We start from the raw sequence: 20,395 nt of genomic DNA, 5'->3' as shown, positions 1-20,395 counted from the left end.
AAACCATAAATCCACCACCTAAAAAAAATTTGAATTTTACAAAAGAAAATTATTTTTTAAAACAAAATTATATAGGAATTGGACACCTGGAAAAAAAAAAAATACAGATATTTACAATGTTTCTCCAAGTGTGGTATGAGTACCACGAGTGGCACGTGTACTGTATTGAAGGTTCAACCTCTTCATACTGTTAGTCTTAACTTTTTTGTACAGTACATTTGTTAAGTACAGTTCAACATTTATTTAGGTAACATTTTCTTTTAACTATAATTCTGCATTAACATGAATAAGTATTCTCACTGTTAACTACTCCAAATTCTAAAGTGAGACAAGAGCTTATGCATGTTAATTGAACACAGTGGATGAAACAAAATAATTGAGTCAGTGTTGAGTCAGAATATTTTTATTGTGATGGCCCCCTGAGGCTAGATTAAAAAGGCACCGTTTGCACCTCGACTAGCTCCTCAGTCAGATAGAAGACAAAAAATACATTTACAACCACACAGAGTGCCACAACTCCCAAATGTAAAACATTACGACGGGACTTGACAAAACGGGACTGGTTTTCAGAGACCAAAAAAAAAAGCCTCATTTGCCAAATATTTTTGAGCACGTTTCACAATATGTGACAACAAAAAGTGCTCTTATTAGCTCACATAACATTCAGGGTTTTTACAACACTTTATTCACCTTAAGCGTTTTGTATTTGGTCTGGCCAAACATTCATTAACAAACAGCAGAATTACTTTTGTACCAGTTAAAATTGCAATGCAAAAATTGGTTAAAAAAATAAAACAAAACACCCAACTGTTATAATGCATTGAGAAAGTTTACATCACTTTTCACACGTTAGTTACAGCCTTATTCCAAAATGTATTCCATTATTTGTTTCCCATCAAAATACAGGTTATTTGTTATCTATTTGTAATTAATGGTCAAAAAGCTTTCTATGTTATCATTATGGGGTGTTGTATGTAGAATTTTGAGGACCCAATTTATGTTGTAACACAAAATGTGGGGAAAAAAGCAAGAAGTGATTACTTTTATTACTTTTCTGATGCTCAGTGTACTTGTTTGGTCTTAGGGGAATCCTTGGACACAATGGATATGTGCAGCTAAAATAGTATCTTCCTTAGCTTAAGGGGTGGGGGAATAGGGCTGGCATAGCATTCTGCTGAGAAATTGCATTAGCGCATGAAACGGTTAGTTAGTTGAGCAAAACAGTTGCTCAGCATAGCACCATGGCTACAAACAGTTGCTTGACTTAGCACAAGGGCTAGAAACGGTTGCTTGGCTTAGCATTTGGACGATTTCTTTTTTTAAAATAGCAGATGGGTTACAAACTGTAGCCTACCTTGCCACGGCAAAAAGGTCCAGAAACAATTTGTTAGCATACACTTAGAAACAGTTGCTTAGATTAGCATAGGGCCAAGTAACAGTTGTTCAGTGTAACATCAGGGTAAGATTAGAGCCAAAAATAATAACAGTTGGTTCGAAAAACAGGTGTTTTAAAATCATAGTGCAAGGGGTCAAAACTGTACCTTAGGCCAACATACGGTCAAACACTTTGTTAGTTAGTTTAGCATTAGAGTAAGAACAGCTGCTTGGTTTAGCATAAGGGCTAGAAATAGTTAGCATAACATTAGGGTAGCATTAGTAACAATTTTGAATTAAGAAAGAGGAAACAGCTGCTTAGTATAGCACAATGGTGTGAAACAGTTGCTTCGTGCAACATTAGGGCCAGGAGATGCTTTAGGCAAACATTAGGGAAAACAATAAAAAGCTCAATGTAAAAAAAAAGAAAACAAAAAACACAGTATTTTAGCATAGCATCATAAAAATAACAACAACAACAAAAAACGGTTTAAAAACTCATTCACTGCCAGATATTCTAGAATAATTTGGCTGATTTTAAGACCCACAGAATAATGCATGTTTCATTCTGTAAACCAGCAAGAAAAATATTTAGGAATGGCTTTTGATAGCAAAATAATAATGCATTTACCAATATACATTACCAATATACGACACTAACTCACCAAATGGCACCTCAGTGATGAGCTCATTACATAGCAACTGTAATCCTCTTCATACATTCAAGATCTCTGTTGTACTTTTCATACTCATGACACAAACCTCTGCGACACATACTCTGCGAATACTATGTACATGTACAATATCTGTACTAGTGTATGCCTAAACTTGTCTAACTTACTGCTTGTGGGCGAATGTGGCAATTTTGTCCCTCATAGTATCTGACTAGTATCTACTCACAAACTTGGCTGATATCAAATCTAAAATGATGCATCGCTGCCATCTACTGGCGGCTGTGCATCAGTAAAGTTGTTTCAAGCTTGATATTCACAGTCTAGGGGCTTCAGAATGACTCCCCCCCCCCCCCCACCCCCCCATTATCATTGAAAAACGAATTGATGAGTATACTCGTTAATGGCAGTGAATGAGTTAACAACAGAGTTAAGAAATGCTAGGGTAACATTAGACCTAAAAATACAAACAAAATATAGTTGCTTAGCTTAGCACAGCGGCAGAAAATACTTAGTATAGGAAACAAAAAAAACCAAACCATTATTTAGCTTAAAAGAATGGCATTAACTATTACAAAATAAATCTTAGCATAGCACAATAGTTATAAAGAATTGCTTCGCTGAGCATAGGGGCCCAAAACAGTTACTTAGCACAGCATTAGAGGGGAAAAAAACAAACAAACACAAAAACATGTTCTTATATTAGTAAGGGTTTACCAGAAGCAGTTAGCTTAGCATAACTGCATGAAATAGTTCCTTCACATAGTATAAAAGCAAGAAACCGTTGTTTAGCATAATATTAGAGTAGCAGTACAGCTAAAAAAACAAACAAAAACAAAACCCCAAAACAACAGGAGCGCAATGGCTACAAAGATTTGCTTCATTTAACATAGTAGACAGAAACAGCTTAGCATAGCATTAAGAGTAAAAATAGTTATCATACCACGAGGGCTAAATGTGCATACAAGGGCCAGAAGTAGTTGGCTTCACATACAAGCAGGAAAAATAGTTCCTTTGACATAGTATAAGGGCAAGAAGCAGTTATTCAGCATAGCATTAGGGCTAGAACCCCTAACATAACTTGGCATAGCAAAGCATAATTGGTCAAATTTTATTGAGGAGGCCATACATGCTTTGTTGGCTGATAATTTGACAATAAACAGTTTCTATCTTTGCTGCTAGGCTAAGCTAACCAATCTGCTAGCTCAGACAAACAAATACTGTAGTGGTGTGATCTTAATCCAAATTGCATTTACTCCTTGATTTTATGTCCTAGTGAAAAATATATTGACGAGAAATCTTTTCACATGGCTGTTGAGCTCAAAAGGCTAAGAAAGGCCAATAAGCCATTTTGAAGTCCCATGGAAAGAAACAAAAAAAGGTTGGGGGCATTTTCTTTTTTTTTTCTTTTTTCACGCTGAGGTAACATACATCAATAAATTATTGTTTTAAAAAAACAACAACACCCACACACACAATTTTCATATCAATAATACAAAATGGTATCAAACTTTCATGATGCAACATTGTCATGAGACACATTCAATTCTTTTAAGAGTGACTTGCTTGCTTTTTCAGTCTTTGACCGGTCCTTTTAATGTCCAATGTTGATCAAGACTCTTCTTTCATTCCGAGGTGACTGTGTGCCATTCACTTTATTTTTGTTTCCCTTTGAATACCACAAGTGCACATTTGGTCTCATTCCCAGTCCTTATGAATACAACAGGCATACCCAGACACACGGGGCTACAACACAGTTTTTGTTCTACTTCTGGAATTCACATTCCCAACTGTTTGGACAATTACATTTCTCGTATGCCTATATAGGAAAGTCCGACATCGCATTGAAAGTGCAAAAATGTATTCCTTTGATAGACAAAATGAATTCAGACAATAGGTTGCCTAAATGTTTTGTTCTAATGCGTTAACAGTACAAGCCATTTCATTTTATTAAATTGTACATTCCCATTCAAACTTTCCTTGAATGTCTCACTGCTAAACTAAAACATTGTCGTATTTTGACGTCATATTGCCTCATGGAGGTATAGGCTTTTAAGACTCCCATTGTATTAGTTCCAGGGCTCTAATTTCAACGTGTGCTGTCCCCTTGCTGAGCATGATTGGTCTTGCGAGATGAACCTGAATTCATTGGTTTGCAAAGCTCCCACATAATAACAGAAAAGTCAGATCACATTAGTTTGGAATTTCAAGCACCCACTACCAATGCAGAGATCATAACTTGCGTTCACATTCATTGTGAAAAAAAACAAACAGAAAAGTAGATTTTGTATTTTCTATTGACAATAAAATGGATTATTACTCAGGCCACATTGAGAGAGAGAGCAAAAAAATACTACATACATTATAAATAAAGTCACAATATTTTTGAGAATAAAGTGGCAATGTTATAAGAAAAATTCCAAAGCTTTACAAAAAATAAAATTAGAATATTATGAGGGAAAAGCACATTGGATTTACTAGAAAAAAATACATGACAAAAAGTCTTTTAGGATGGAGTCATAATGATGAGAAAAATGTTATCTTAAAGAAAAAAAACGTTACAATAAAATGATAGTCATTTTCTATGAAAAAAAGTTGTAATTTTGCAAAACAAAAAAAATATGCGAAAAGGTTCATCATATGAAAAAACTGCATACATTTAAGAGAAAAAAGCATGTACGAGGAGAAAACTGTTTTACATCAGGTTACAGAAAAAGTAAACATTGTCTGAAACTAAAGTAATAAATAAGAAAAAAAAGTCACAATTTTATAAAACTGATTAAGGGGTAAAAAACTGCATAATATTCTCAGAACATTGCAAGAAATTGTAAATTTTAGAGTAAAGTAATATTTGGGGTAAAAGCTAAAATAGATTTTTACGAGAATGCAGTTTTAATATGGTGAAGTCGTCATTTTACGAAAACGTCATATTGAAAAAAAATTTAAGTCGTGATTCACGAACTGTTATGGAAAAACTGAACATTTTTCTGAGAGTAAAGTGATATTACAAGAGAGATGTGAATTTTACCAAAAATAAAAGCAGAATAAAAGAGGAAAAAAAGAGCGTACTTTTGCTAGAAAAAGTCCTAATTTTGCGAAGATGAAGTTGTAATATGAGGAAAAAGATGTAATTTAATGAGATTAAAGTCATACATAATGAGAAAAGTTAATATGTAGAGAAGATCATAATGTGGGGAAAATGTTATTTTACACAACTCAAAGAAATACGTGTATAAATTAAATTGTTAAATTAATAAAGTATTTTGAGTATCAAAGGACAAAAAAAATTTCACAGAGGTAAAAAAAAAAGTAAGGGCGATTGAGGATCTTAAACCATCGTTGTCAATGCCTTTGGCACAAAAACAGCATCTTGTGTGAGTTTTGTTTGGTCATTCGTGTAACGCATCAACTTTTTATTGTCATATTACTACTTGATTTTCATAACTATGACTTTTTCCCCTCATAACTGAACACATTTTTTCTTTTCTACGTGGCCTGGATACATTGTATTCACGTTTTGCACTGATATCCTGTCGCTTTCCCTTTTGAGAAAAGATTCCCTTTTGAGTTGTTGACGTGAACCCTGTTTTGGCATCAACACGTGCACTTGAGCAACCTTTCATTTACAATGACAATATTTCAATGTGATTGGACGCAATACAAGTTCAAACACTACATGGATTTTCTCCCCTCGTTCTAGCACGTCCTTCTTTCACCCCTCAGCGACGTCCCAAAACAACCATTTGTTCATGTTTCACCATTTTCCATCTCTTTTCCACAATGATGTCCACAAAATTAATTTTAAAAAAAACAGCAAACCCACAGGTGCTCTTCTCCCCGGGATGGCGAATGATAACCAGTAGTAGTAGTCCATAAACAAGCACATCCTTCCCTTTTTTGGGCCATGTGATTGTGGGCCATCTTCATTTTCCTTGTGCCAAATTGGAGAACACAGTAAAGATGACACCAAATAAACACGTCAGTACTTCTGGTTCAGTATTAACGGGGGACATTGAAATCCTTCATGGCAAAAGTCCCCGTCCCAATTGTCTCCCTTTTTTTGTGCGCCAGTAGTCATGGACTACTGGGGAGTTAGTTCCCTGACGACCAAAGGTATTTGTGTGTGTGTTACGTGGGAATGATTGCGGAGGAAGGCGGTCACAATATGACGCAGCGGAACCTGTGAGAACCCGTCGATCGTTCTGCCCTCCATTTCATCTTCTTCTTCTTCTTCTGGTTTCGCTCGGGGACTTGTTGTCTTAAAGAAAAAACAACGCCGACTTTAGGATGGACTCAAAGTAAGAAAGTGCAAGTGATGCATACTTTTGTGTCGAATTATGTTTGGACTCTATTGTTTTTAAGTACGGTGGTGTCTTGAGTGGACCAACATATGAGTTTTACAAGTTATGAGCTGTCAGTCTGGGGTGGGCAGTTTCAGCGACTTGTGGTGAAACTAACTGAAACTACTTGTATTGGAGGCAATGTTTCTGTGAAATGTGTGGCAAGACTATGTATGAATGTAAAAAGGTGTTACCAAGGTTATGATGGTAACAAAACTTACAATAACTACAACTAAAATTAAGGGGGAAAAAATATTTTTGTTAACAAAATAAAATAAAACAAAAACAATAATGCTTTTAAGACGAAAAGTAACTGAAACTATATCTTACGTTCATAAAACTAATTATAACTATAATTATATCGAAACTAAATGCATATACATGAGCTTTTGTGGTTCATTTTAGATGTATTTATTTTGGTATTGCTGTTCGTCCATACAGAATGGGAACTGTAGTTTACTTTACTTGATTACAGAACACTAAGTGACCTTTTTTTTTTTTTTTTTGCACCTGACAAATACTCCAGATATTAAAAACTACAATTCTAAAACCAAAACTAAAATGAAGCATTTTCGAAAAAATAAAAACTAACAAACCTGCTCTAAAAACTAATTAAAACTAACTGAATTTAAAATAAGGAAAGTCCAAAAATAAAAAGTACCAATCATGAAAAATCCAAAACTATTACAACGCTGGTTGTTACTCTAAAAAGTTTTATATCGAAGTGAAACTTGTTCGGGGAAGGTTTGTGTTTTTGAACAATGTTTCAGGATTTCAGGTTAAAACAAAACAAAACGACACAATAAAACGTTTTCGTCACAATTGCAAGACATAGTGGCATGATCAAGTATCGGTAGTCTGTATGGGTGATAACTCTAAGGCATGTGTAGTTACCACCGAGTTTTTCAATGGATTGTTTTACATTTACAGATTAGAGATTTTTCTCAAACAAGTATTGGCTAATTATGACTTCAACTACTGTATTAGGGCAGAATCTGACTTAGGCACAAATACAGGTTACGTGGTTGTAGGAATGGAGCTCCTTTGTAAACCGAGGACTCCTCTAATAGTATGTACAGTATTCCCAATAAATGCTAAATCGCATGGTGACAATTGCTTTCAACACAAAAGCACAAAGGGGTGTGTGGCAGAGAGTCTCGGATGTTAAACGTCATACTTTGGCCGCGGGCCGGTGACGTTACGCCTCTCATACTACGTCGGAAACCGACAAATTCCTAGGTCAACTTCAACCACTCACCCTGTGAAAAAAGGTGGATTAATCTGATTTACACGATTCTGACCTGACGTATCCTTATCTGGATCTCAACCAAAGCCACCTGTGACAAGAATCTTGGAAATCAGGTAAGACGAGTTTTGGCATACTGCTGCTGACAAACCAAACACCGCACATGGGAAACAATCCATGTTTTGCGCTTGGTGGAGCTAAATGTTGAAAACAGTGACAAGCGTGTTAAGATAAGAAAAAAACATTGAAACTTTTACCTTATAACACGGACCAGCTCGTGGAAGGCCTTGTCCACATTCATTGGAGGATCCTTGGCACTGGTTTCAATGTATGTTATCTAAACAAAACAGATCCAATATACAGTGACCTGTACTTTGATTTACGATCATCTGTTTTTGGGAAACCAGAGTTCTAATGGTTCTTGAGAGTGTGATGGGTAATTTATCAAATAGTGTAACGTATTGTTCTTGTTGCATCTACTTACATTATGTTTGGCAGCCATCTCTTGGCCCTGGTCAGTGGTGATCTTTCTCAAATGGACCAAGTCCACCTTGTTTGCCACCAGCACCATAGGAAAAGCCTCCCTGTGAGAAAGCAAGATCAAATAATACAGCCGTCCAACACTTTAGTTTCACCCAAAGTTTCTGGAATAATACTCCTTAATTGTACACATTTTCATTACTGTAATTTCCCGAGTATAAGACACCCCCGAATATATGTCCCCCAATCACTTTTAAAAAGCTTTTTTTTCCCCTTTGCACATGTGTATATGTTCCTCCAATTTGCTTGTATCCTTTGTTATCAGTGTGAATAATATGAATGATTAAAGATTCAAAACTTAATCAAGTGTAAACTGTACTTTTAAATCCAGGTTAAAAATTATGCTTTTCCCACATTTACCATACCTGTGATTAAGGTATTCCAAAGGATTTTTAAAATCATGTTTTCCAAAATCTTGTTCTTGCACTGTACGCTCTTTTAGTTAACTACCTGGTGCTTTTTATTTACTTTCCCTTTAAATGGCTTTAACACTTTTTTAAATGTTGTATTTTTAATTATGTGAAGCACATTGCTTGTGTGCTGCCCCAAAACTAAAAAAAAAATAGACAGTGTAATGACACTATCCAGTGGCTGTAAGAAATAATTACATTTAGTAACATGCATGTAAAGCCGACATATAATTTAAGAAATTCTACACCCTCCCACATTACTTGGCAAGGAGAAACAATCATTACAACATTAGGTGACTCGACAATATGCAGATGGTTAACAACATGCCCTTAGGTGCGCATAAGTGCCGCGAACGGCTGTTGCCAATGTTAGCGTGCTAATGTGCCTCAATGATACTGATCCACAACCATATGGGCTTTGATAACTGCAGCATATGAGTGTAGATCATGGCCTTACTTTTCGTCATTAGCTCTGTCCTGAGAATAACATCAGTGAGGTAAGTAATAAAAAGAGTTATAAGGCAACGAAGCTCTTATTTAGCTGGTCAGCTGCGACCGCACCGGACACAGGGCATTTAAGTGAGGCAACTTTTTATTTTTTATTCCATTACACAAATTTGTAACATTAGACATTAAATATGGTGGAATGAAAGTATACCCTTGTAACCCCCAAGTACTGGTAAAGCTATATACACTGTGAAATTTGTTTTTTTTTCCCCCCTGCTGGACATTCGTACAATACTCCCCCTGGATTTGGGATTTTTTTTTTTTTTTTTTTTTTTTTTTTTGCAAGGGTACATATGACGTTAGCATATGAGAACCTTTAGCGCAGCTTACTACAACTAATTTCAGCCAGCATTAAGATAGGATTAATGTGTGGCTTTAGGGACACTTTCTGAAAATAGGACATGATTGAGAGAAAATGAATATGCAATGGATGTTACCATGAATTGAGAGTTTCACGATTGAGTTCCATCTGTTTGTGCTGTTTGAAATAAGGAGCAACGAGTAAAGATTTCGACCGCTACCATAGCTTCTCAGCTAGCGACAGTGTTGTGTGTGCTATATTTCAAAATGTTTGCAGTTAATTTAATTTTACACTTGTGTGGCTTTTAACATTAAAAGGTGAGATGCATCAAGGGGTAATGTTTACTACCCATTCCTTATAGTGTGCTGCTGTCTTGAACAATGGTTAATGGTTCTGCTTACACTTGCGTCACTTATCATGTACAGTACAGTCCTGTTTAGACTCTGGTACAAATTCTCCTAAGTATAACTGAAATTAATAGGAATCTTTCTTTTGAAATTCTATTCAATTAAAGTTTGAAGTACCGGCGCATATTTAATCAGACTTCTATTTTCTGAAGGGAACTGATGTGTAGCACACACAGACAGTGCATCTTAATTTGAACAGAAACGTTTGGTTTCACTTCCTCTTTCCTACCATGTCAAAGTCTGTTATAGAGGTGACTGTTGGTCACAGTTACTTACAGATTTGGAAACAAGACATACATTTTGGTCCAACAGCGGTGCACTTTTAAATTAAAGGGAAAAAGTCCTCTGATAGCTGTCATACTGAGAGGACGCCACCCACCAACATTTCTGCTGAGTATTCGAAGAGCAACCTGATTGATGTTATTCATCAGAAGTCAAAGTGGTTATCATTTTTATAAAAAAAAAAAACAATTGGAAAAAAAACGTGGGTTTTGAAACGCCTGGTTCCACTTATGCGTATTTATAAAATTGTTGCCGAATGATACTTGAATTGCAAAATGAATCACTCATCAATAAAAGGTATTTTTGCATGTTGTCTAACCTGTCTTTGACCCGTAGTATCAGCTGATGAAAGCGGTCAACGTGTTCAAAGCTGGCCTTGTCAGTCACCGAGAAGACAATGAGGAAGCCGTCTCCTGTCCTCATGTACTGCTCCCTCATGGCACTGAACTCCTCTTGGCCGGCTGTGTCCAGCACTGGGTGGGTGAAAAACAGAAAAAGAGTGTTAAAGACTTTCCCTGTTCATTTTAATGCTGAAAACTGTCACACACGACCACACTTAAGGAACACTGTTAAAAAAAAAATGTTACACATATTTCACAGGGAGTAGGGAGTGAGCCCTGAGGCCATGGCAAAAATCTGTGAGTAATTCACTTCCCCTAAAAGGTTTAAATGCAGCAAAGCACGACTTTTGCTAGGCATTGCTTCAGTTCTGGTCTTAGTAAAGCTCCTCTCCATACTTCAACATAGTTCTTTGGCAACAAAATGGCGCCAGAGTACTTCTTTTCCAGCTAGGGCTTTGCCCTGTTTGTAACAACAGCAAATTAGTGAGCTTTTCATGAATTCATAGGTAGCAAATTGTGAAATATGCTAGTAATTGAGCACCCTTATTTAGGTACATCCAAATGTAGCAGGGCAGCACAGTGTCATAGCGTCTGCCTCACAGTCAAGAGGTTCTGGTTTTGAATCTTGGCTTAGGCCCTACCGTGTGTAGTTTGCGTGTTCTCCCCACTCACCGTCCAGTATGGCCCACTGTCCGTCGATCTCGGTGTGTTTAAGGTAGGAGTCCTCTATGGTGGGATCATAGTCTGGCACAAAGATCTTCTGGAAAAACTGGATGGTGAGCGCACTCTTGCCAACGCCGCCGTCTCCCACCACCACCAGCTTGTACGTTGGCAGGTTGTCGCTTGGCACCGCGCTGGTCGCCATGGCTACCCCTCAGCGGCGAAGTTAAGAGGTGGGGAGGCGGCTCGTGTGTGGCAGATGCGACGCACAAGTCTGTAATGGTAGCCGGAGAGAGACATGAAGACTTTTGACAGTTGAGATGTGAATATTATGTTTTTAATCTGACTGCTTTGTAACCACAACAAAGATTACAGCTAAGGTCGTAGTAGAAAGTGGAGAAGAAACACACCTAAACTGTGTGAAGTTGCAAGCAGCAATGCCGCATTAGCTAGCACGGAGTGCTTTTTGTGGCTGCTGCTTTTAATCTCACCAGGGCTCCCACTGCCAACCCACAAAGGGCCTTTACTGTAAATGCAGCCTTTTTTTCCCTTGCAACATAGCGACTGCGTAACAGCCATTGTAATGAAAGCTGGCCGACAAAGATTGAACATTTTCCCATTGTTTGAGAGCCAAATCTTGAATCCAGGCATAGTCTTCTAAATATAAGAAAGAATGGGCAAATACAAAGTAGTAAATGTAAGACCACTTGGCTCTCCAGTGAATTCAAGGTGGCACCAGTAAGGCGTGATAAATGTGTACTGTAGTCGTAGTAGTAAATTGCTTCCTTTCCCCTTGGCTGTTGAAGACTTTAAGGTCTTTTGTCCCCGAATAATGTCCTTTTGCACCCTTAACAGCCACCCTTGGCAGGCGAAGGTGGAACAATGTACAGAAACAAATTACAGGGTGTCCTCAGCTCACAGCAGTCCCCACATATAACATGATAACAGTGTTCAACTAGTACCGGAAGGACATAGCGTTACGTGGCACAAGGCATGCTCAGTTACCACCATACTTACTGTTTTTCATTATTTTTTATTTTTTTATTTTTTTTTTTTTTTTTTACAAAATATTAACTGTAATTATGACTTCACTAATGCATGGCCTTTCACGGCAAAAATCATGCTCCTGGGTTCAAAGCGAGATTTACCATCTGTAGCCAAGCTGTACCAATACAGAAATCAGTTGTGCCTTGAAAGTTGAATTCATTCTGTGACCATACTTGTAACTCAAAACACTAGTATTTTAAATCAGTGTTTCCCAACCAGCGGTAGGCGAGCAGACTGCAAGTGGGTACATTGAAATGTTCAATGAAAAACAAAAAATGCAAGTTGCAACGCATACAGTCAACAAACAATGAATGTCATTTGAACCATGTAAATTTGCTAACATAAATACGCAAATGTATGCAACTAATGTCGCACAAAACTTTGTGGAGTTTGTCTGTTTACAACAGTTTGACCTTGGATTGCCGTATTTTCTGCACCTTCATATAAGCCGCATCCACCCTATCTAAAAAAATAATAACAATGAAAAAACTATATATAAGCTGCACCGGGTTATAAGCCGCACCTGTCCATGTTGAAAATTTTTGAACGATTTTGAACTGTAAATGTATATGTATGCACCTGAACAGATTATTTCATAACAGTGCCTTTTAACATGGCAGCAACTTTGCTGATTAAAACGGAACAGAACCAAGAGAAAATAACCAGTGCTTATCTTCATTTCACTTCCCGCTGCCGCCTCCGTCCCACCATAGATTCATTGACACTAATCTTGCGTGCAGCAGCGTGGTTTCCTTCCTGGATAGCACGATCGATGGCCTTCAACTTTACTTGCATCATCCGAACTTCTTCGTGTGGGTTCCATTTGAAAATAATTAACTGTTTGTAATTTGTTGACCGTGTTCTATCTGCTAAAGAAAAAGTCGCGTATTCTTCTTTGCATTGATTTTTTTTCTTAGTTCTGATTCTAACTCTGGTTAGAGAGCCCTTAGCGATGGAAGAAAAATCCACAGGATAGCCGCACCTTTATATAAGCCGCATGGTTCAAAACCTAGCAAAAAAGTAGCGGCTTATAGTCCGCAAAATATGGTAGTTACATTTTCCCTTTTTCCATCAGAAACAGTTCCAATTTTTACATCTGAACAAATTTGAGGCAGACCAGCGATGGAACGGATTGTGGTGGCCCTTACTGGTTCAACAAATATTTACTGTAAACATAACATAACTTTACTAGTGCATTCTTAGGTAGTAATCGACTGCAACACATTCTGACTTACTTCCAAATTCAGGTTACGTTGCCGCTGAAGAACAAAACACACACACAGAGAACCGAGAACACCTTGCACTGTAGAATGGCATTCAGTCGAGCACAAACCTCTGCCAAGGCCAAGCTGTTGACAAATCTTGCACCTTACTTGTGTTTGCCCATCTGTTTGTAACTCCCCGTCACTGAAATTGTAAAATAGCCTTTATTTTGGCAAGATCCTCACCAAAATTTTAGACACTTCACGCTGGAAGAAGAAGTGAGTCTGTCTCCCGAGCCCGTCCCCAAAAAATAACAGGCAATTCGAGATCATCTTGCCTATTTACAAGACTAAACTAAACAAAACTGGGCTGAAATGTGAGAGCAGGCAAACAGCAGGCAAATAGCTGGCAAGGCTTGCTCGGTTAGCGGATTAAAACTAGGTGAAACAAAACAACTCTGAAATTCATATTCAAATTCATTTCTCTCCCGTTTTCGCAGAGATGTAGTCAAAGCTGCTTCGGTGTTACGTTCACACCTCCTACATTTGAAGCTCGTGGTTAACAAGTTTAGAGAGATAACACACACATGCAAACAAACACAGCTTGGACCGCAACCATGGTTTCGGCTGTTCTGGTTAATGCCAACCGTTTGAATCTTTCCTCTAACTCAGTCCCTGTGTCTGTCCTCATTTTGCATTTCAAAATTATTTACCGTCTTCGCATTGTGGTTGTTGTTTTGACCTTATTGTGTGTAACTTAATACGGTCATGTATTAACACTGCACACGTTCGACACTTGTCATCTGCGGAAACGGTCGCATATGTGCAGTCCGGAGGCCAATATGGTCGCAATCAATCTGCGAAAAATGACAGAGAAGCTCCATTATGTGTCATTTAATCGTGCTATTACGGCAGAATGCTCACACGACAGCAGGCCACAATCTGGGAGAGAGCGCCAAAAAGAATGAAAAGTGGGAGGGTGAGCCAAGGGGCAAGATGAGGGTGTTAAGAAATGAGGCAATGGCATACAGCACGAGGACTTGATTCTGTTGGACTAATAAGCCTTTTTGGTTATAACATACAGTTTACAAGTTATACACTGCATTGTTCAAGTGACACAATCCAGATTTTTGGCTCATAAATGGCACAATTCGATTATGTCATGGCAGCGTAAATGGGGGGAAATGCATCCTTTTGCATGAAATCAGAATCCGACACCTCTCAGAATCAGGCATCGTCCAAGTTCTTATAGGTATCGGATACTACAAAAACACCTGTAGTAAGGTGCTAAAATACAAATTTTGGAAAAATAATGGTTTGACCAATCTCTGTAATCAATCTGTAGCTAATCTGGCATTTCAATGGTGTGCGCCCACGAAGATTTGCATGCATGTGAGCAAGCTTACGGGCAACCGGGAAGCAGCTGTCAGCTGGCGACCGGCCATTTTATCCTGGCCTGCACAATGGAGGGAAGGAAGATGTTTCCTTCCTTTCTAAAGCCTGCCAGTCAGTATGAGCAGTAGGTGGAGAATTTCTGAGCCAAAGCCCCCTGCTCCAACTCTCTCTCCAGTCGCATATGGATGGCTGTCACAAAGGAAAATCATTTATACTATACACAATGATATTTCGTGAAAATGATAATAATGCTGGGGATACTTTTAGTATACAGTATGGGGGAAAAAAATATAGCCTGTCTTGCTACCACCAGTTGTGCTTTTCAGACCAAATTGATGGTGGACACTTGACCTTTCAATAATTAGTAAATATGCAACTAAAACTGAACATTGAAGCTACCTCTTGTTCAGTGGTTGATCTCTGATTAAAACATTTTGTAAAATGTTGTTAACCAGTGTAATTTAAACTCACGTTCACACCTGTAGACAGTTAAGAGTCTTCACATGTTTTGGGTGGGAGGAAGTTAGAGTAACTGAAGAAAACATGGTCAATAACAGGTAGCACAAATGACTTACAGGAGCTGCAATTTGGTCCCAGAACCTCTTGATCGTGAGGCAGACATGCACTCTAAAAATAGTTGGGTTAAAAAAATAACACGATTTTGGGTCAAAAATAGACTGATCCACTTATTGGGTAAATTTGACCCCCATTTTTATTTTTATTTTGTACAAAACAGATCCATTTTTGGGATTGTTTTGTACAAAACTACTCATTTTTGGGATTGTTTTGTACAAAACTACCTATTTTGGGGATTTTTTTTGTACAAAACTACCCATCTTGTGGTTGTTTTTGCAGAAAACAACCCAGAAAATTAGGTCAAATTGACCCTAAACCTAAACCTAACCCTAAATTGAGTTATTTTTAACCCAACTGTTTTTAGAGTGCACTACCACCCATGTGCTGGCTTGTTTTTATTCTATTATTAATATTATTTTTTATTATTAATTATTAACTAATTATTATTAATCTCATTACTTTTATTTTTATTTATTAATAGTTTTAAAACAGTTCAAATGTTTTCAGGAACATCATTGTTTTTAGAGATGTATTAATTCTAGTGTGGCAAAAATATTGTAGTTGAGCTTGATCATTAATGTTGTGAAGCACATGCTAGTGATCATCAACATCCATTCAAACACATTCACACCTTTTAGAGTCCTCAAATAATACAACAGTCATGTTTTGGTAATGTTGGTGGAACAGAGAAACCCCATGCATGCACAGGACACGTAAACCCCACATTGGAAGGCCTCCGCTGAGATTCGAACCCAGAAATTCTTGATTGTGAGACAGATGCACTGCTAACCACTAGGTAAATTAATGCTACAGAATGAAAGAACCTGAATCTTGTACATTAACATCATCATCCTGAGCAGAGTAGTGTGTGTGTGTGTGTGTGTCTGTGTGCATCTCTGCTGGCTATTGCTTCTGAATGATCTCATCCTATGATTAAACACAACAAGAATCTCTGTTCCGCACAGAGGTTCACCAGCCTGTGTGCCTATTCAGAGGCTCAACACTGTTGATGCGATGAAGGGGGGGGGGGGGTGCGAGGGCGAGGATTCCTTAAAATGCAGGAAGAGCAAAATAAGCAGCATTTCCCCCCACTGATGTCAATGACAGAGCGTTGCACACACTGTCCAGGCCCCGTGCTGTGCGGCTCTTTATTCCACCGTGTAGAAAAGCCCAACAGCAGCCGCGCAAGAAGACAGTGCCACATTTAAAGTGGCTTTGTCGTTCTCCTCAAGTTTGCAGCAAAAATGCGATTTTTCGCAAACGGCACACGGTGCTGATTCTAAACGAGGAGCGAAACGTGCCGCAGCGATCACCAGCACTGTCTTTTGTCGAGTAGATATGAGTACATTAGTGGCACTAACCCAAGCCACTTAAGTAGCAGTTTATACCCCAAATACTGTAGTAGAGGAACTGAACGCAACATTCAACAGACAGAAAACAGACGTCTACTTCCCTCTGTCGCTTTCCAAGGCAAGGCAGACACTTACCTTTAGGCGTTCCAGTGACGAATAATACTTTTTTTTTTTTTTTTTTTTTTTTTTTTTTTAAAGAGAGAGGAAGAAAAAGCCCTTAAGGCGACATAATTGTCATTATTGCTGCCCGTCTTGGCTCCACATAGCCGCCGCCGCCCTCACGCCGCAGTCGGGCTTCCCACATCTGCGGAACAATACGTCGAGTAGCTCATCTTTGTATTGCAACAGCTGATGCTATTAATAGAGTAGCCCGAAAGGGGCGAACGCCTTTTTTTGACAACACTCAAAACTATTTTAACAACTCATTTTCCAACTCAGTATTGCACATGTTTAGACTATAAATCAAGAAACAGCTTGTTGACTTTCTTATAATGCCGTTTCTGATGTTTAACGTGTAGAAATCTTACCACGTCGTAGCACAACTCCCCTTTTGATGAAATGGACTGCTCCCCAAGTGTTTAAAGGGGTATAGTACAGTCAAAAGAAGAGGAGACGAAAGAATGTGGTGGTTTGAGAGGGGATTTTCCCCCCCATTTTTACTCACTCTCGCAGGATGGAAAGCTACAAGCTTCATAATCAAAACCCCTTATGTTCACCTCCAGGACTTTTCCATCGAATCGGGGTAATTTGCTTATTTTAAAGCTGTCAGAAGAAACTACTCAAAATGATTAAAGTACTGGTCCATTTCAGCAAATTTTTCCATGTCATTTTATTTTACTGGAGTGAGTGTTTAGCTTGTTTACACTAAGAACGTTACAACAATACAACCCCAAAAAAGTATCTTAAATATAAAGAAAGAACATAAAAATAATAATTTAGGTAACAGGACTGAGCCAAGACATTACCACCATCTTATTTTCCTCAAATAGTGACTGCTTACCTTGAAATGAATCATTATCCAATGAAAATCAATCTCAATCTTCAAGTGCTTTGCGTTTTCTATCCTGTTTTCTTCGTGTTTTTAATAAAAAGAGTAAAACACAACATTTGGAGATAGATGGGTTTTTTTTTGGACAGCACAAAAATGCTTCATGTGTTGACGTCTGCTGATTGATTGACACAAAATTGTAGCACCTGTATTACAATGACAATGTAATGTGCAACTGCCAGTCATTAGCAATTTTCTGCGTCCTTTATTTCGAAATCTAGTTTACTGTGTGGCCTAAATATTGTGAGCTCCCATTGATACTATGCTTGTACGAGTATTAAACAAATGTGTCTTGATGTTGATTCTCTGTACAGAAGTCCAAAAAACTTCCAGTTTTTTAAATTGAGAACTCGAGAGACATTGTTATATAGACATACTATTATATTATATAAACATATTTTCCTCACAATTTGTTTGAATAAAATGCAGAATGGCTCTCAGGCACGTTTTCATAAATACTGTAGGCAGATAAAATACTTAGATGGTTGTTTTATTTCACACTTGATGGGTGGGCAGGCATGCCCCAGACCCAGTCATTTGAATACAAGCAATTAAGAAGGCATTTTCCACAGTGTGTCCCCTTTAAAAAAGAGTGTATTTCAGCACTCACTCCATGGTGGCTCATGGCTGTTGATGTCAGTGTGCACTAGTGGTGCACTGATTGCAGAGTGCATATTTAAGTGCATGCAGACATATGGAGGAAAGCTTCTCCTCTGATGAACATGCATGTCCTGAAAGTAGTTTCATTAACCTCTCCATTAACCTCTCAATGCCGTGAGCTGCTCTCTGTAACGTCATAAGTACTTAGAGCATGAACACACATGACAAAGTTTCATCTGATCTATTCTAGAGTACAGAAGTTCATTTTTTTTTAGCCTCGGTTTATAAAACAAAGGGGTTATTTTAAAATGATACTTGCATGTATGCTAAAACATACTGTAACTGTACCACATACATCACAGTATGTGTTAGCTCTCTCTCAGCCCCCTCTCTCTATTTCTCTCTCACACACACACACACACACACACACACACACACATCTACCTACACTTTCTCTTGCCTGTTTCCATGGAGACAGCATGTGAGCAGGGTTTTTTCCACTAGGATCAGCATACCCGATCACAATACATGTGCAAACACACGTTTACGCACATGGCAACTAAGATCCTAATGATAAAATTTTCACCTGCACAAAATTGTCCTTGACTAGCTCCTCTCTATTACATCTGTACGTCTTCCTTTTTGCAAACAGATCCTACCAGAGTAAGGATAGGAATACAATACTATTATATAGGCTACCTTTAGCAACTATGGTCAGAAATTTCTATTTTGGGTTCATCAAATCATAAATTATTTTCTCAATTTTCACACGGCTTTATATATATTTTTTTGGTTTGTTTTTTTAATGCATGTTTCACTTCAAACTACCATTAACTGTTAATGATTAACAGATGAAGAGTACGGGAGATTGTCTTTAGGGTATATTAAAAACATGCTTGTCAAATTCTGAGCTTTGCTCTTCTGGAAATTACTGTTTTGTTGTTTTTCCCTTCATCAGTCATAATGGACTTATTGTGTTGATGAACAGTTTCCTGTTCCAAGTGGTCAACAAACATCACTTAAAGCCCACATACTGTGGAACACTTACATTTTATTGGCTTGTTTACAAATAGTGGTAACTCTGGAGTGCATGCTCACCTATCAAATGTGAAATTAAACAACGATGCAAATCTTTTGTTATCTGCCTATTTCTGAAAATGTACTTGTAAGTGAACTGTTCTCGATTTCTGCTCACTGTTATGTTACAGTACAATAGGGCTAATTTACATAATACTGTAAACCATACTTCTACATACTGTTTCCCTGCCCACTGGATGAGCTGCTTTCAAAAGATTGCATCATCTAAGATACTATTGTGCAGAGGCATTATCATGCAGAAACACCAACATTGCCCGCAAGTGGCACTACCCTGCTCTCAAGGAAAAAGGTAAGCAGAGCTGCATGGAATTTTGTTGGCTGTATACATTAGCGTTCTGATAAGCGACACATTACTTTGCTTGTTGAAGTTGTCAACCTGGTGGTGGAAGATATTTATATGTGATGATGTCTCCATGCGCCACATACACACAGCAAAGTGTATGAAGTGCTAACTCCATGAGTGAAATTTTTGTATTGTTTTCATGAGCATGGGCTTTGCTCGTGCAAGTTGCCTGTTCATTCCCATAGCTCCATCTCGGGTTGTCATGGTAGTTAAATGTGTACTTGCTATTGACCCTGCAGCATGTAGGAAGGGAAATACAGGCACACAGTTGTATGAGACTCTCAAACGGGTTGATTTCAGCAATACAAAAATAGGGTCCGTAAATTCATGACACTTGGTGCATTGAATTGTTCTAAATTGTGGGGGAAAATAGATAAATATGTCTTCTTTATTGATAATCTACCATGTGCAATGCGGCGTAACACCGAGTTAGTTATAGCAAACAGTGTTTGGTCACCAAGGTAACCAATATTGATGAAAGCGTTCCCAAAGTAGGATGACGTTCAGCGCAACACAACACTGTCTGAAACTATTAGCTTGTGTAAGTCAACTTATTGTTGTGGCTTGCCAATGCTGCGTACTAGCAGAGCAAAAGTCAAAAGAAAAAAAAAAAAACATGTTTACCACTTTTCAATGATGAGAGCTCTAAAGATTA

General features: G+C 38.0%; 1 protein-coding gene across 1 annotated transcript; it reads right to left on the bottom strand.

The window, feature by feature from the left end:
• Positions 1–387: 387 nt before the first annotated feature.
• Positions 388–16,971, bottom strand: mrasa (muscle RAS oncogene homolog a). Its single transcript, XM_086051325.1, has 6 exons — positions 16,787–16,971; positions 11,092–11,353; positions 10,398–10,551; positions 8,116–8,215; positions 7,889–7,968; positions 388–6,303 (listed from the first exon to the last, which is right to left on the bottom strand). The coding sequence occupies exons 2-6, from the start codon at positions 11,282–11,284 to the stop codon at positions 6,204–6,206; spliced, it is 627 nt and encodes a 208-aa protein (XP_085907451.1). The 5' UTR covers positions 11,285–11,353; positions 16,787–16,971; the 3' UTR covers positions 388–6,203.
• Positions 16,972–20,395: the final 3,424 nt, after the last annotated feature.

The sequence above is a fragment of the Filicampus tigris genome, chromosome 14 (assembly GCF_054856515.1).
Source record: "Filicampus tigris isolate MCC_2025a chromosome 14, RoL_Ftig_1.0, whole genome shotgun sequence".
NCBI lineage: Eukaryota > Metazoa > Chordata > Actinopteri > Syngnathiformes > Syngnathidae > Filicampus > Filicampus tigris.
Note: the sequence above shows the minus strand (reverse complement) of the source record. Positions and strands in the feature narration are given on the sequence as shown.